Below are 16,306 nucleotides of genomic sequence, written 5' to 3'. Positions count from 1 at the left end.
CCTCCTGGCATGCCATATTTGCCTAGCTGTTTAACTCTTTGTAAGTATTCATCGATCTGATGGGATTAGGTGGGCAGAGCCTGCTCCATGCCCCTTTTCTAGGGACAAAATCAGTGCCTAAAGTAACATTTCAACCATCCTTCTAGAAAACTCTAACGGCAGGTATCAGATCTTGAGATGAGCTTCACCATTTCACCTCGAGTTCCTTCAAGGCTCATAGGTTCCATTTAGAGCCAGAAGGAATCCTCACTCATGGACACATGCATTTGTGTACATACATGTGCATATGTATATCAATATGATGAGGACCAGTAATAATTATACTGACAATGGCATTGATGACAATGACCACCGTTTTCTGATCACTCACCACACGCTGGGCACTATGCAAAGTGCTCTACAGATGTTGCTCTATTTATTCCCCCCTTCCTTGCTTGACACTTTCCCACACCCTGTGGAATCTTGGGCTTAAGTCACTGCAATGCAGGGTAGGTTTTTTGGCTTTCTTTGTGGGGAAGTGACAGAGTAGAGCCAGGAACTCTTTGTAATCAGTGCAGGGGCTTTGGAGGGAATCCACAGCAGTGGAATTGAATGTCCTAATCCTAACTCATCACTATGTCTTATCATCTCTCCTCAGGGAGAGTGACCACAGCTCTGGATGCAAGACGTCAACTTGGGGAAGCCATGACCCTTGTCCTCTCCCAGCAATCGGTGCCTCTCGGGCATGTCCTGTGATCATATTCCACTAAGTTAGCAATGGTTGATGGGATTCTAATTAATTAATTAAAAAGAAAATACAAACGTTTAGGAGGGAAAAATTTCCTGAGAAAGAATAAACCAGCTTCTCAATTCAGATTTTCAGTCCTGCTTAGGGCTATTACCATTCAGTAGGAAAGCGGCAGGAAACCGACAGTGTTGATGTTGAAAAATACAAACCAGAGCATTAACTAATCCCTATTTCCCTAAGTCACTCAAAAAAACAGTTAAGGAAGTAAAAAAGGGAATTTCACAGAGAAATATGTTGGATTCAGTGACAGGCAGAGATTACATTTGGCGTCTGAGGTCAGTTAAGTAGCGTGAAACAGTGAAAGACTGCAGAGGTTGCGATCCCAAGAGAAGTTAAAAATAAAACCTTTTAGAACATGTTCCATCCTATGTTTTGTAATGCTGTCCCATTTTGAAAAGGCATAAGAATGCACTAAATGAACACACTAGAAGGAAACGTAATTTGAAAAGTACAACCTGCGGGGAGGGGAGGAAGGCGGAAGGTGTGAGAAGCCAGATGGCGGTGGGCGGGAGGGGCGTGCGCTGGCGTGAGCAGGGGGGCAAGGGAAGTGGAAGCAGGAGGCAGGGAGGTTCTGTCTTGTGTTGAAGGATGGTGTATTAGTGAGTTCAGGCTGCCATAACAAAATAGCACAGACTGGGTGACTTTAACAACAGAAATTTATTTCTCACGGTTCCTGAGGCTGGGATGTCCAAGATCAAGGAGCCGGAGATACAGATTCTGGAGGGGCTCTCTTCCTGGCTTGCAGACAGCCACCTTCTTGCTGTGTACTCACACAGCCTCTTTTTTGTGTGACAGCAGAGAGAGGTTGAGCTATCTGGTGTCTCTTCTTATAGGAACACTAATAGTATTGAATCAGGGCCCTACCCTTACAAACTCTTAATTACTTTTAATTATGTCCCCAAAGACCCTATCTCTAAACACAGCCACTGTGGGGTTGGGCTTCAGCATATGAAATTCAGGTTGTTCGACAGATGGTTTTAGGCTACAGGAAGGGGCCAATGGAGAGGGGAAAGACCAGACACTAGGAGGGACAACAAGAAAGAAAGAGATTAGTGAAGCCATGGTGGAGACTTGGTGTCAGGAGTAGAGGGAGTGGACCTCTCACTACATCAGGAAGCAAAATTATCTGATAAGTGGGGATGAGTTTGGAATTTGGGAAGAGTAAAGAGATCTAGAACAGCCTCGTGGGGGATGAAATAAGAAGTTAGCTGGGCACTGCCAGGCCACATCAAGGGACCCACTAAGGTGAGCTAATGTGACTGCCACCCAGAGATCAGCTTCCATGTCACCTCTTTATGGAGGTCACACCTGTTTAATTTTTTTGCATAGCACTTAATCCTATCTAATTTGGTTCTCATCCCCACTCCGCCTAGAAAGTACACTCTGTGAGATCTTGGATTTTTTGCCTTGTTTATGCCTGTATTTCTAAGGCCTAAGGTAGTGCCTAACATAGACAAAGTCATGCAAATACTGGCTGAACAGATGGGTGTTGTAATGGCAGCAGGAAGAATTATGTGACAATCCACTGGTGCCACTCAGGACCCCAGGATCAAAAGTGAGGAAGAAGGAAGGTTATCCAGGACCGACTGTTGGCAAGACAGAAAGGACAGAGAGGTCTAGGTGATGAAAGAATTAAAGATCGTGGCCGGGTGCGGTGGATCACGCCTGACCAACACGGAGAAACCTCGTCTCTACTAAAATTACAAAATTAGCCAGGCGTGGTGGCGCATGCCTGTAATCCCAACTACTCAGGAGGCTGAGGCAAGAGAATCACTTGAACCTGGGAGGCGCTGGATTGCGCCATTGCACTCCAGCCTGGGCAACAAGAGCAAAACTCCATCTCAAAAAAAAAAAAAAAGAATTAAGAGTAGTATTAAGCATGCTATGGAAACAAGAATCCACTGAACCCAGGCTGAGTAAGGAGGGAGAGGTGACAAGGAAGACAGGCAGTGGGGTGAGTAAAGAGGAAGCAGGGGCCAGGTGTAGTGGCTCACACTTTAATCCTGGCACTTTGGGAAGCTGAGGTGAGCAGATCACCTGAGGTGTGAAGTTCAAGACCAGCCTGGCCAAATGGTGAAGCCCCTTCTCTACTAAAAATAGAAAAATTAGCTGGATGTGGTGGTAGACTCCTGTAATCCCAGATGCCGCGTAGGCTGAGGCAGGAGAATCGCTTGAACCCAGGAGTTAGAGGTTGCAGTGAGCTGAGATTGCACCATTGCACTCCAGCCTGGCAACAGAGTAAGACTCTGTCTCAAAAGAATAAAAAAAAAAAAAAAAAGAGAGAGAGAGAAAGATGTAGCAAGGAAGGGACTGCAAATGGCCTCGAGGTTGAAAAGCAGGCTTAGTGAGAACAGTTGGAGAATAATATACTCTGGTCAACAGAATGCCAGGAGTGAAAGATTTTTGAGCTGCAGAGATGCCAAGTGATGCAAATGGCCAAGCTGTGTCTGTGGCAGTGGGTTGCCCACATGAAGCAGAAGTGAGAGGTACTGAAGGTTAGCCCATCAAGGCACTGCAAAATAGGGCAGGCTTCCCCAACGTGTGTGTTCCAAGAATAGTAATTCTGAGAGTTAGATGGTACTGACAGAATAAAGGGCTCTGTGGTCAAATAACTTCAGAAAAAGCAAGTTAGAAAACGGATTCCCCATATTGCAAGACTTCTACAAATCTTCAAAATATTTAACAAGGCCTCAAAAGAGGGTATCATGTTTCCCAGACTTATTTGACTAATGAATCCTTTTTTTTATTTTTTTATTTTTCAGACATAGGGTCTCACTATTGCCTGGAGTGAGACCCCATCTCAAGAAAATAAAGTGCAGTGGTGTGATCATAGCTCACAGTAGCCTCAGAGTCCTGGGCTCAAGTGATCATCCTGCCTCAGCCTCCTGAGTAGCTAGGATTACAGGCACATAAATCCTTTTTTTTTTTTTTGCCTCTTTGAGACAGATTCTCACTCTGTCACCTAGGCTGGAGTGCAGTGGTGCTATCATAACTCACTGCAGCCTCAAACTCCTGGACTCAAGTAATCCTCCTGGCTCAGCCTCCAGAGTAGCTGGAATTACAAGCACATACCATCATGCCTCATTATTATTATTATCATTATTGGAGAGATGAGGTCTTGATGAGGTTTGATACCCAGGCTGGTCTCAAACTCCTTAAGTGATCCTCCCACCTTGGCCTCCCAAAGTGCTGGGTTTACAGGCATGAGCTGCTGTGCCTAGCTGTGTGAATCCTTTTTAAAATTTCCCTCCAGGATCATCTCTAGGGTCTACTATTCCCCTAGAACAGGGGTTTTCAAAGTGCAGTCCCTGGGACAAGGGCATAAGCATCCATTGAGAACCTGCTAGAAATGCAAATTCTCAGGCCTCATCCTAGAACTACCTAATTGGAAACTCTGGGAGTGGCGCCAGAAATCTGTGTTTTAACAAGCTCTGCAGACAATTCTGATGTATATTAAAGTTCGAGAACCACTGATCTAGAAAATACTTTGGGAAGGCTGATTCATATTCATAATGGAAGAGACTACTTGGTAAGGGGTTGGATAAGTCTTTCATATTAATGCTGAAGCCATATAGTAAGACTGCAGAAGTGAAATGAAGAAAAATATGAGTCCAATAGTAATGTGCAAATTAAGATTGCAATATTTAATACTAGCCTAATTAATATATCACATCAACATATTAACAAAAATGATATTGGATTGGCTATTCTTTTGGATTACTCATGCTGTTACATCCCTCTGCTAGCATGGATCAAGAGCTGACTCCTTTCTAACCTACTTTGTCAAGTTGTTAGCGGGAGCAGGAGGGAGAAAGAAAGAGAAATGAATTTGAAATGTATTTCCTTTCTCTTCTTTTCTCCATCCTTTGACAGAGGTACCAAAAAAGTAATTATGAGGCCAAAAAGCAGACAACAGTAAAAAGCAAAGAGAGAAGATAGATCATATGTAACTATATCATCAGCTCTTGAATTACCAAACTTATCAGAAGATATAATTTTCAGGTGTTAAAAAATGTATCTGTCATGCTCCTTAGCAGAATAATTTGGAGATGTTCTTACCAGACATTTATAGTTTGCAGAAGAGCTGTCAAAAATAACTCAGCTATATGAACACTTCAACTGTACAATGAAAAAAAAAGTGTGACTCTAAAAGGAATCTGGGTGTATGTTTTCAAAAGTAAAATCTGAATCTTAGCCTAAAATCTAAAATGCATTTTGACTCAGTTTTTTTCAGAGGGAAAAAGAAAGACCCCTTGAACAATTATGCATAGCTAAAATATTGAGCTTTTTAAATGATTTGAACTTTAGCTAGAAATGTTTCTAATGCACTTAGACATAAAAACATCAGAAGGCAAAGAATAGCATATGCAAAGATTTGCATGAACACAAAGGTTTAATAGGAAGAAAAAAAAGAAAGAAATTTCTTAAGGTGGAAGTGTGCAGTATTTCCATTGTCTTTCACTTACTCTACCCTGACTCACCTTGCAGCAATATACATGATTGGTCAGGTCTCTGTGACTCCACTGGTCTTGAACTCCTGTGGCTCTTTCTACTCAGTGGGAATGAGCTAGACTGGAGCAGGCCTAGATCAAAACCTGTTTTTCCTATAGAAAACCACCTGCACTTCTTATAGAGATAGACTGATTTACGCAACCTTTGAATGATTCACATTTCAGATATTTTGGATGTTTGAACTAAAATATGCTCAGCCACTAATAAAGGCTGAATTCGGCCGGGCATGGTGGCTCACGCCTGTAATCCCAGCACTTTGGGAGGCCGAGGCGGGTGGATCACGAGGTCAGGAGTTAAGACCAGCCTGGCCAAAATGGTGAAACCTTGTCTCTAATAAAAATACAAAAATTAGCCAGGCGCGGTAGAAGTCACCGGTAATCCCAGCTACTTGGGAGGCTGAGGCAGCAGAATCAATTGAACCTGGGCGGTGGAGGTTGCAGTGAGCCGAGATCGTGCCACTGCACTCCAGCAGGGGTGATAGAGTGAGACTCTGTCTCAAAAGAAAAGGCTGAATTCTGAAATTTTGGCCTTGTTTTGAGAGTTGTCTCTTCTACCAAACCTCATTTGTGCAGACTCATAAGGTAGGGTCCAAAGTTATTAGACTCTAGATCCTACAACCTGTCTTCCATCCCAGACTTAGAATGGCATTTCTGATCAGGGAGAGACCGAGGAAGTTCATACTGCAGGTTAATTTCTTTGACCATTGTGAGTTCCCCGGAACTCACGGGCAAAGGAGCAGGCCCTCATAGGTGATGGCCATTTAACAAATCACCTAGTTTTTTTTTTTTTTTGGAGACAGAGTCTCGTTGTTCTGTTGCCCAGGTTGGAGTGCGGTGGTGTAATATCGGCTGACTACAACCTCTGCCTCCCAGGTTCAAGTGATTCTCCTACCTCAGCTTCTCCCGAGTAGCTGGGATTATAGGTCTGAGCCACCATGCCTGGATAATTTTTTTCGTATTTTTAGTAGAGACAGGGTTTCGCCATGTTGACCAGGCTGGTCTCAAACTCCTAAGCTCAGGTGATCCGCCTGCCTCGGCCTCCCAAAGTGAAGAGATTACAGGTGTGAGCCACTGTGCCGGGCTTTAAATCACCTAAATCTTCTTACCTCTTCATCAAATGATGATGGTGACTCTTAGCAGGGGAGGCAGCGCTAAACAGGAGTGGAACCAAACCGAATCTCTGCGGGCCATTCACCATTTCTGGAAATGGCTGTGAGGCTATGAACATCCAAGGTCCCCTGATGAAAATTTTGAAGAGCAAGACAATTTAAAAAATTGTTCACATACCTTGTCATGTACAATGGGAGCATAAGCCCCATATACTCCAACTGCCGATTTCTCTTATCGCTAAGTCAATTACAGAGGGAGTTACAGAGGGACCCACCCTTTAGCACTGAAATAGATTGCAGTCTTGTCATTAATTTGTATCCCTGTATCCACGTGTAAATTAGAGCAGAAGTAATTACACCTCTTTGGAATTACTTTATTGTGTTTCTTTATTATGTTTCTGAGTGGGCACAGAGTAAATATTTTTTCCTCATTTGTTAAGATGAGGAAGGTCATCTTTCCCACCTTTATAGAGAACCTGAAAATACGAGAGGAGTTAAAATATGTAAAGTTCCTAGCATATGGAAAGTGCTTAATTATTAGCTATTAGTAATTACTAATCAGTATTAGTAAGAGGCAGCCACATCTAGAGACTAAGAGCAAAGACCGGAAGCTTGAATGCACAGTTCAACTCCTGGCTCCGCCACTCACCATATGTGACCCTAGGCAAGTTATTTTATTTCTTTGCACCTCCATCTCCTCATCTAAAACATGGGAATGCCAGTAATATCACCCTCTTAGGTGATGGATGAGGATTCCATGAGTAATATCTTGCAAAGCCCTTGAGAAAGTCTGGCACTTAGAAGCACTGTATTGGTGTTACATACTCAATTCTTACAACAACCCCCTGAGGTGGTTTTCCTCACTCACATTGTATAGATAAGGAAACCAAGGCTTGGGGGTCACACAATTAACAGTGGGTCTCTATTTCTAACCATCAGAAGACCAAGTCATTGCACAAGCCCACATAAAAGGTCTTCGCATGGGTCTTTAGTAGCACACGACACTGTTCCATTCCCTGGCAGCCCATGACTGCCTAAGACTGGGCATTATCTTTACTAGTATACCTGATCAGTTTCGGCATCAAGTGCTCTCAACCCAGAGCCTGTGGTAGCATGGTAGACGCTGGCGGCTGACAGCACTTTCTTCTGTTTATTTGATTAAATGCACAGGAAAGCAGGCCTCTTATGGGTCATATCTCTGGGAAACTGGCAGTAAGTGGATTGCATCAGATAACAAGGTCTACTTTCTCCCTCCTCTCTGCCCCACAGCCCAGGAAGAAACAGGCAGCTCGGAGGTGTTCATCCTTCCGGCTGTCCCCGTTGAGCCTCGGTTATTTCGGTGAAGGAACAAAGGCAGTTTTGTTTTGTTTTTTATTTTTTGACGGAGTTTCGCTCTGTCACCAGGCTGGAGTGCAATGGCGCGATCCCGGCTCACTGCGACCTCCGACTCCCGGGTCCAGACAATTCTCCTGCTTCAGCCTCCCGAGCAGCTGGGATTACAGGCGCGTGCCACCATGCCTGGCTAATTTTTTGTATTTTAGTACAGACAGGGTTTCACCATGTTGGCCAGGATGGCCTCGATCTGCTAGCCTCGTGCTCCGCCCGCCTCGGCCTCCCAAAGTGCTGAGAAAAGGCAGCTTTTTAAAGCTGGCTGGGTTTTCCTTTTGCAGGAGAGGAGGCAATGGTGAGAAACTAATAGCAAGACCAGAGGCGATTCCCAGTTTATTTGCGAATGTGTGTCACTGCCATCTGCTGGATGGAATGGGTATCAGACCGGGTCCCATGTTTCTTTGCAGTGTTAATAGGCAAATTCAGTGATTCCCCTTGTGGGGGTTTAGAACCTAGTGGTGTATTTGCATCATTTCATAGCATAAGTGTCTGTAGATTTCAGAAATCCCATGACAATTGTGCACAGTAAGACCTCCATGTGAGTAATCAGAAGGCAAAACAGGACTATCTTTGAGGCAACGTCTTAGCATCAATACTTCCCCAGATCAAATTTGATCTGTTCCCAAATGATTGAGCTAATTGTTTAGAAAAAGTCCATAACCAGCAGGCAAGGGCATCTGGCATAACTTGGGTCCTCTTGTCAATGGCAAAAAGGACTTAGAGGGAAGTGAAATCAACACTTGGCTTTATTCTTGTGTTCTCTGAAATTCTGTGTTCATGTATCCAACAGTTATTTATTGAACACTTATCTGTGTGTCAGGCACTGTATTAAGGAACTGAGAAAGCAAAGGTGAGTAAACACAGTCCCTACTCTTAATAATATATGGATATTTTTTGAGCGCTTATTTTGTGCTAGGCATATACGTCCTGTTACATCTCATTTTATTCTCTGAACAACTCTAGGACTATTATTATCTCCTTTACAATGATCTCATATTATTATTTCATTTATAGTTCAGAAGACTGAAGCTTAAAGAGAGTAAGTAATTTAATCAAGAAAGTATAGCACAGACTCCAGAGATGAAGTCAGGTTTGCATACGGGGTACTGAGAGTGGATGGGAAGATCAGTACCATGGACCAATGTAGCTTTTTCTATCCCCCACCCCGCACTGCCACCCCGACACATAGAAAGTCTGGGTCTTTTGTTTACACACATTTTCTGTTCCATTAGCTACAAATTCCCAGCAAAGTGAAAATGTTACAAAAACAAGTAAGTGATGATAGCAGTAGATGCTTTGGAAAGATTTATCAGGAAGAATATCCCTTCCTCTAGCCAGCATTCGAAATCTATCTAGTTAACATGCTCTTCAGTTCATAACTCTTCTTAATAGCAGCATTGGTGTTGGCAGCAAGGGCTAAATTGTTGTCAGTTCTCATTGGATAGAAAACAAATCCCTATTTTGACAGAGTACTTGTGAGTAAACGATTTGCTCAGCAAGAGGTAGAGACCAATTCACATGTTCTGATCACAACAATCTCACACTGTTTTTGGTTTTTTCTTTCTCTCTTGGCTTAACAGTCAGTGCTGCTGTGGTACAGACACGAGGGCGAAGAGAGGAGAGGAGGAATGGAAGCTGGTGTCAGAACAAGCAAGCCCTCTTAAATAGTATGTCCTGGACAGAAAGGACTATGGGTGTAGATGAGACGGCAGAATGGCTAACAGGGGCTAATGGCAGGGTTTTAGTCAGTCAGCTGAGTTAGAAGCCCTGCTCTGCCACTGGCCTAGTCTTTGACTTTAAACAAGGCACATAACCTTTCTAATCCTCCAGGCAAGAGGAGATACAGCTGCGGTTAGGGTAGGGGAAATACTGTTGGAAGAGTCTGAGATCTACTTAGAAGGGAAAGTTGGCCGGGCATCGTGGCTCCCACCTGTAATCCCAGCACTTTGGGAGGCCGAGGCGGGCAGATCACTTGAGGTCAGGAGTTCGACACCAGCCTGATCAACATGGTGAAACCCTGCCTCTACTAAGAATAGAAAAATCAGCCGGGCATGGTAGTGGGTGCCTGTAGTCCCAGTTACTCAGGAGGCTGAGACATGAGAATCACTTGAACCTGGGAGGCAGAGGTTGCAGTGAGCCGAGATTATGCCACTGCACTCCAGCCTGGGCGACAGATCAAGACTCTGTCTCAAAAAAAAAAAAAAAAAAAAGAAGAAGAAGAAGAAGAAGGTAGTAAAGTAGTAAAGTTTACAGAACCTAATAAAAGGTTGGGTTGGCCATAGGTGAACAAGAAGAGAGAAGTGCCAAGTGGACGCCAAGGTTTCAGGCACGTTACCTAGGGCAGGTGCAGGTGTATAATAAGATGGATGCAGAATACTACTTGCCTCACAGTCTTCTTCAGAGCGCTCAGGGAGGTAGGTATTCCATATCACCTCTGCTACTTTTTCCCTAAATCTTAGCCATGGATGTTACCAGTGCCTGAGGTTTCAGAGCCAGCTGGGATAAGGTGGGACTGATGTGGACCTAGGGACTGAGGCAGCAGGGGCCAGACTTGGGGTGGCTCCTCCAGAGTAAGTGCCCTTTGGGGTTGCTCGATACTACTTATTTCTACTTCAGTTTGACACACTCTTATTTTTCCTCTTAATAATCCTATAAGGTAGGTTTGAGAGATGGCATCATTCCCATTTTTACAGAGAAAAAGGAATAGGCCAAAATGACGCTTGTTTTTCCAACTGGCGTTTGCCCTCAGGGCCATCCACATGAGAATCACCGAGAAAAGTAGCTTATGGAATTGCATTTGTACATCAAACCCCTATGGAGAGAGTGATATTCTAAGTGTTTTCAGTTGAGTGATTTGCATCATTGTGTCAGTTATTTGTATGTAAACGGACTTTTTTAAAGCGTCCAACCATTCATTTTATAATCATTTGACATGTTGATAATATTTTAACACAATTAATTTGCACTATAAAAGCACAGGTTTGTTTCAGAGGGCTCAACACAAGCCCACTTTAATGATGAATTCCAACTTAGTCAAACTTGGATAAATGGAACCACATGGTACAACTTCATAAAGGAAAAGGCATTTGGATAACAGGATAAAAAGAGCAGGCAGATGCGTGCCTGAACACTGCAGGCACTCCAGACCCAACTGTTGAACAAATGGAGGGATAAAACAATGACTAGATGCTCTGGTTCCTTTGTGAATGTAGTTACATCGGATGTGAATGAGGCTTCTCACTGCTACTTAATCTGGCTATTAGAAATAAAGTGAAAGATACAAAATCCACCTGGGCTTCAGAATTCCCATGTCTATTCAATTAACATGCCTGAAACCTTGGGGTCCACTTGACAGTTCTTTCTTCTTGTTCACCTATGGCCAACCCTTTATCAGATTCTGTAAACTTTCCCCTCTAAATAGATCTCAAACCCCTTCCATCAGTGTTTCCCCTACCCTAACCCCCGCTAGATTTTCTCTTGACTGGATGACTGTAATAGCCCTCCAAGGGCTACACTGCATCCACCTGGGTCTGTCTAACCACTTCTCAGAGTGTCAGCAGAGTTATCCAAACACCAATCTGATTACGTCACTGCTCCGCCTCTCCATCACATTGCTTGTAGGGTGAAGACCAGGTGCCTGTCCCTGCAGTCTGGTCTCCCATCAGCACCTTCTCCGTCTCTCAACTCCAACCAGGTAAGCCTTGAGTTCCTCCCCCTTTGCTAACGCCTCTCCCACCTTGGTAAAATGCTGTCCCTTCTTCTCTTTCCTTGGAACTTAGTCTCTGTTCTCTCTCTTGCCCAGGCCCCTTCATCCTTTAGATCTCAGTTTGTGGCACTTCTGACCCTGATCCAGGCCATTTTGCCCCGCTTTAAGTTAATGCTATGGGAACCCATATTCCTTTTCCTTCAAAGCACTCATCTCTGTCGGTTGTTCAGTTATTCAATGAATGTCTGCCTCTCTGTCTGGACTATAAGCTCTAGCAGATTGGAGGCTCTGAATGCTTTTTCTCACCATTGCGTCTCCAGCATTTAACATAGTAGTTTTTACACAGCAGGCACAAATATTTGTTCAATGAATGAATGGACCTAATGAACACAGGCTTGTTATTCTTAAAGGATGATCTCTCTGTTTTGTTTTCTGCAGTTATCTCAAACCAAACTCATCAACAAGCAAAACGTTATTTACATCTAGCACGTTTTTATGAATGAAAAGCCAGAGCGAGTTGTGTCTCACTTCTGCATGAGTAAGCTATTAAAATAAGCATACATGCTTGCATCCAAAAATTTCATTTTTATTCCCAAGATAGTTCATTCTAAAGATGGAGCAAATAAACGCTCTGTTTGCTTGGGAAATTATAAACTGCGATCCAAAAGAAGGTTCAGAAATGCAGTTTAATAAACAACTAAATAAAAGCGTTGGTGAACTGATGGTTCACAACATCATTTGAATGACTCAAAAGCAATGCAAATGGGAAAAGCTCTCAGCTAAAAGCATCACATCAGAAGTAGGAAACTATCATTCTGATTCAGAAACATTAAGACGAGAAAGTATTTGTGCAAGCAATTGTTACTGCTAAACACAGAGCTAAATGGAGGTTTAATTTAAGAAAGTTCTCAGATAAAATACATCTGTTACTAATTACTCTTACATTTAAAAACAAATTGCTTTGGATTAATAATTTGATGCCAAAAGGTCCATAATGCATTATTCAATGCAAATCGAATAGTATGCTTTCATCATCATCTAGTTGAAGTCCTACTGAAGTTACTTTCCTAGTACTTAAGTGGTATAATTTGTCCAATGATCACTGAAGCCTACCCCCAAAAATAAATATCTCACATCAGAGTAAGTTGAATGGTCAGAAAATAATTATTACTTAAGTATGAACCAAGCTATTACTGTGCACCCCTACTATGCAAGCCCAGCAAAGAATTACAAACACAAAAATCTTACAGCTAGAAGAGAGACCTCTAGTGTGTGTTGGAGAACTTTATATTGTGCTCCAGGCATTATTAATACAGCAAAATCACTGCAGTCATTTTGCATACGGTGGTGGGAGATTTTTGCCAAATATCTTTCACACTCAATTCATTTCAAAATTTCTTCCCGGCTAATGTGTGACATTTTTGCCTCATTAGTTACGATCTTCTTACAAACATAAGCCTAACCCCATGAAGTTTTCTCAGTGATGCAAAGTTTTAAAGTTTCATAGTCACCTTTGCAACCTAATTAGTAAACATTTAACCTACTGTCATCCTAACAACCGCTCACAATTCTTTCCATTCAGGCAGCAGCGGGACTCCTGAGTCAAACTGTTGGAGTCAGTGTGTAGTTTCCTGAACATCAGCCCCTCGTAGTAAGCCAAATGCCACACAAATACAAACACGAGGAATAAATCGGCACACTGCCCATTATCCAGGAGACAAATGGATCCACTGCTATTTTAAATTCACCAAGTAGGCTATTAGTTGCCACAGATTCCCATAAATGTAGGTGAATTCCTTGATGTAGAATCAGATTTAATGAATCATTCTCCGGCATCAGCCTCAGCCTTTTAAAATCCTTTATTTTCTCCTTTTCCACATTAAAAACACATTTGAGATACACACAGAAAATGTTTCTCTAAAAAAAACGCACACATACACACAAAACAGGAGGTCTCTTAAGGAGTCTACTGCTGAGAAGGTAAAAGCATTTTGCTCATTTTTAATTTGCTAAAACAATCCAAGCATGCTTGGTACCCAGAGGGTATTCTCAAATAAACTTGTATCTCTAGCTGCCAGCTTAGTTGATTGAAAACAGAAGGCAAACGTTTCTTAAAGAATATGTTAAACTGTTATGTCTCCCAGTACCACCCAGGGTACACACACACACACACACACACACAGACACACGCACACACACAGCACAGTCAAGGATTTGCTTGAAATCAGCCAGTTCTATGATCTAAAAGGTAATGCTTTTGTACCAAATTACTCCTGCCTACTGCGGTGCACCTTTTAGCGAAGAAGCCAGTGCAACTGGGATCCCGGACAGTTCTCGCGTGCCGTTCTCCACGTACAAAGCCAACGGCCCCATTTGCAACTTTGCTAACTTAGTTGGCTTCCGCCCAGCAGGCCCCCGAAGCACAGTCACTGTGAAACCGTTTTGATACCAGAAAATCATTTCCACGACAGTGCAAGTGTTCGAAAGCACAAAGGCAGACACTGTCTACCCGCGACAGTTCGCAAGTTGCGGTGGCGGCGCGGCTGTGCGGAGCGCGCGTGCAGGTAAGGGATTCCTGCACCACAGGTCTGCTTTCCTCTTCCTGGAGGTTTTGGGGCTCGACCTCACTTTAAATGCGAATTCACCGTGACGCCCCCCCCACCCACCCCGCCCCGTTCTTTTTCCGGGAGGCGCGGACTCTGTTTTCCAGCCAGGTCCCTCTTGGGGGCAGGAGAGGAAGCAGACTTCACATTTCAATAAAGAGGGGCCGCGGGAGTGCGTGGGTGGTGGGGTCGGCGAAAGTGGTTGGGGGGGGCGGGAGCTGGGGGGAGCGGAGGAGGAAAGAGGTCAGAAAGGATCCAAACTGCATCCCTCCCGCCCACCTCTGCGCCCCGAGCGCTGGTTCAGACGGCGGAAAGCAGAGCCGGGAAACTCGGTCCCTTTAAGGGAACCTAGGCCGCTAGGAGGGGAGGGAAGGATCGGCCTCCGGACTCCGCGCTGCCGGCCTCGCAGAGAAGAGGCGAGCGCAGCAAAGCCACAGCCATTACCTGCAGCGCTCGCATCCTGCCGCCGTCCCAGCGCCGCCCCCACCCCGTCCCCGCCTCCCAAGGAGACTTCTAATCCCGAGCATGTGCCGTGCCCTCTATCCGGGGAGGAGGTGGGAAGGAAGAGGAATGAGAGCTTTTTAAAAATAAATGAAACGTTTGCATCCAAAAGAGGGAGGGGGGGCTGGAGATGGGAGGGAGTAGGAGGGGGCTTTAAAGGCGCCCGGGTGGGCGGAGGCGGCGAATCTGGATCAGCCCGGCCCGAGACGAACAGCGCCGGGCGCCGGCCGCGGCTCACAAAGGGGAGCGGCGCGGTCCCGCCCGGGCAAAAAGGGGAAGAAAAAACCGCCCCGGGCCCCAATCCGCTCGGCAGCCACAATGGCGTCTTTCACGGGGCGTCCGGGGGCGCCGCCGAGCTGCCTGCGAGAAAGGGACAGCGGGCTCCCTACCCCGGCAGGCGCGCAACCCCGGGCGCCACCGCCCCTCGCGCGGCCCGCAGGGATGTGCGCTTGGCTCGGGGCGCCCCCGCGGCGGCGGCGGCTGCGGCCGGGAAGCCGCGGCGCTGGGCGCTCTCGGCGGGGCCGCTTCGCGAGCGCGGGGCTCTGCGCCGGGGAAGAAAGGGACGCGCGGGGCTCAGGGGAGGAGGGAGGGGCTCGGGGAGGGCGGGGGAGAGCCGCGGCGGAGCGGTGGCGGGGGAGGCTGGCGCGCGGAGTGGCGGGCGGGCGGCGCTGGCACGGGCTCCCACAGCCGCGGCGGCTCCTCTCCAAGATCCGGAACCCGACCCAGAGATCCGGAAACCCGGTCCCGGCGCGCGGGCTCCCGGCCCCCGGTAGCGGTCCCGGCCCCCGGTAGCGGCCCCGGCCGGCCGCACTCGCTCCCCCTGCCCGCTCCGCCCCGCTTGCGTCCGCTCCCACTGGAGGAAGAAAGCCGAGAACCGGCAGCGGCAGCCCCGGAGGAGGCGGCGGCCGCTGCCCCGCCGCAGGTCCGAACGGATCCCGAGCCGCCCGCCGCGGCGGGCGGCGTGTGTGCGAGTGTGCCGCGCTCTCGCCCCATGCCTGGCACATGCGTAAAAGCGAGTTGCGCCCAAAGTCCCAGCCATACCCTCCTTAGCAAATAATAACAAACCCAAACCGTCAGATCTTACCTGAAACATTGAAGCACAAAGTCTCTTTCCAAGTCCCCTTTTCCTTTTCCTCTCCCCCCTTTTCCGATTTCTCTCCCAGCGATCTGCTCGGCTCGCCACACCAGAGAGAAATGCAATAGCTTGGCTAAGGTAGACAGAACAAAATACAGAGAAGAGTTGCTCCAGGGCTTTGAAACCCCTCAAGGCAAGGATCAGGATACAATTAGCTCATGCCTCTACCTCTAGTCTAAATCAATCTCCAAAATAAAACTTAAAATTAACTGATCACAGGGCAGACAATTGATCTCCTTCAAAAATAAAGCTCTACATATACGTATAGAGAAATATACATATAGGAAATTTTTTTCCAGATTTTTTTTTTTTTTTGGTGGAAAAACAGTCTCATTCCAGCCTCCAACTTGCTTTTCACCCTCCTCTTGCACAGAAAAGCTGATTTTAATCGTTGTGATTAGTTTTGATGTAACGTTTCCGCGGGCGATTTCTGCAAATGGATGGAGTGTTTCTTTGCCAAAAGAGGGAAAAGCAGCAGATGATGATAATTATAAGGATTGTTGGTTGTTTCTTTTTATTTGTGTCTAGGGCTCTCTCTTCACTTTCTCAAGTTGACCTGACATTG

At 45.7% G+C, this 16,306-nt stretch overlaps 1 protein-coding gene across 2 annotated transcripts in view; it reads right to left on the bottom strand.

Annotated features, from left to right (window-relative positions):
• KCTD1 (potassium channel tetramerization domain containing 1) overlaps positions 1 to 16,088 on the bottom strand; it is a 208,193-nt gene extending 192,105 nt beyond the window's left edge. The window contains exon 1 of one of the 2 annotated variants that reach the window (XM_064379322.1): positions 15,691 to 16,088. Coding sequence is in view for 1 of the 2 variants with exons in the window: in XM_012447280.3 (XP_012302703.1) it covers positions 15,691 to 15,699 (9 nt within the window). In the remaining variant the exon portion in view is untranslated. The remainder of the gene's footprint in view (positions 1 to 15,690) is intronic. The other variant, XM_012447280.3, reaches the window with a different exon arrangement.
• Positions 16,089 to 16,306: the final 218 nt, after the last annotated feature.

Source organism: Aotus nancymaae, unplaced genomic scaffold, assembly GCF_030222135.1.
Source record: "Aotus nancymaae isolate 86718 unplaced genomic scaffold, 86718_ANA_hifiasm-v0.15.2.pri h1tg000020l, whole genome shotgun sequence".
NCBI lineage: Eukaryota > Metazoa > Chordata > Mammalia > Primates > Aotidae > Aotus > Aotus nancymaae.
The sequence above is the reverse complement of the archived record's forward strand: the minus strand, read 5'-3'. Positions and strand labels throughout refer to the sequence as shown.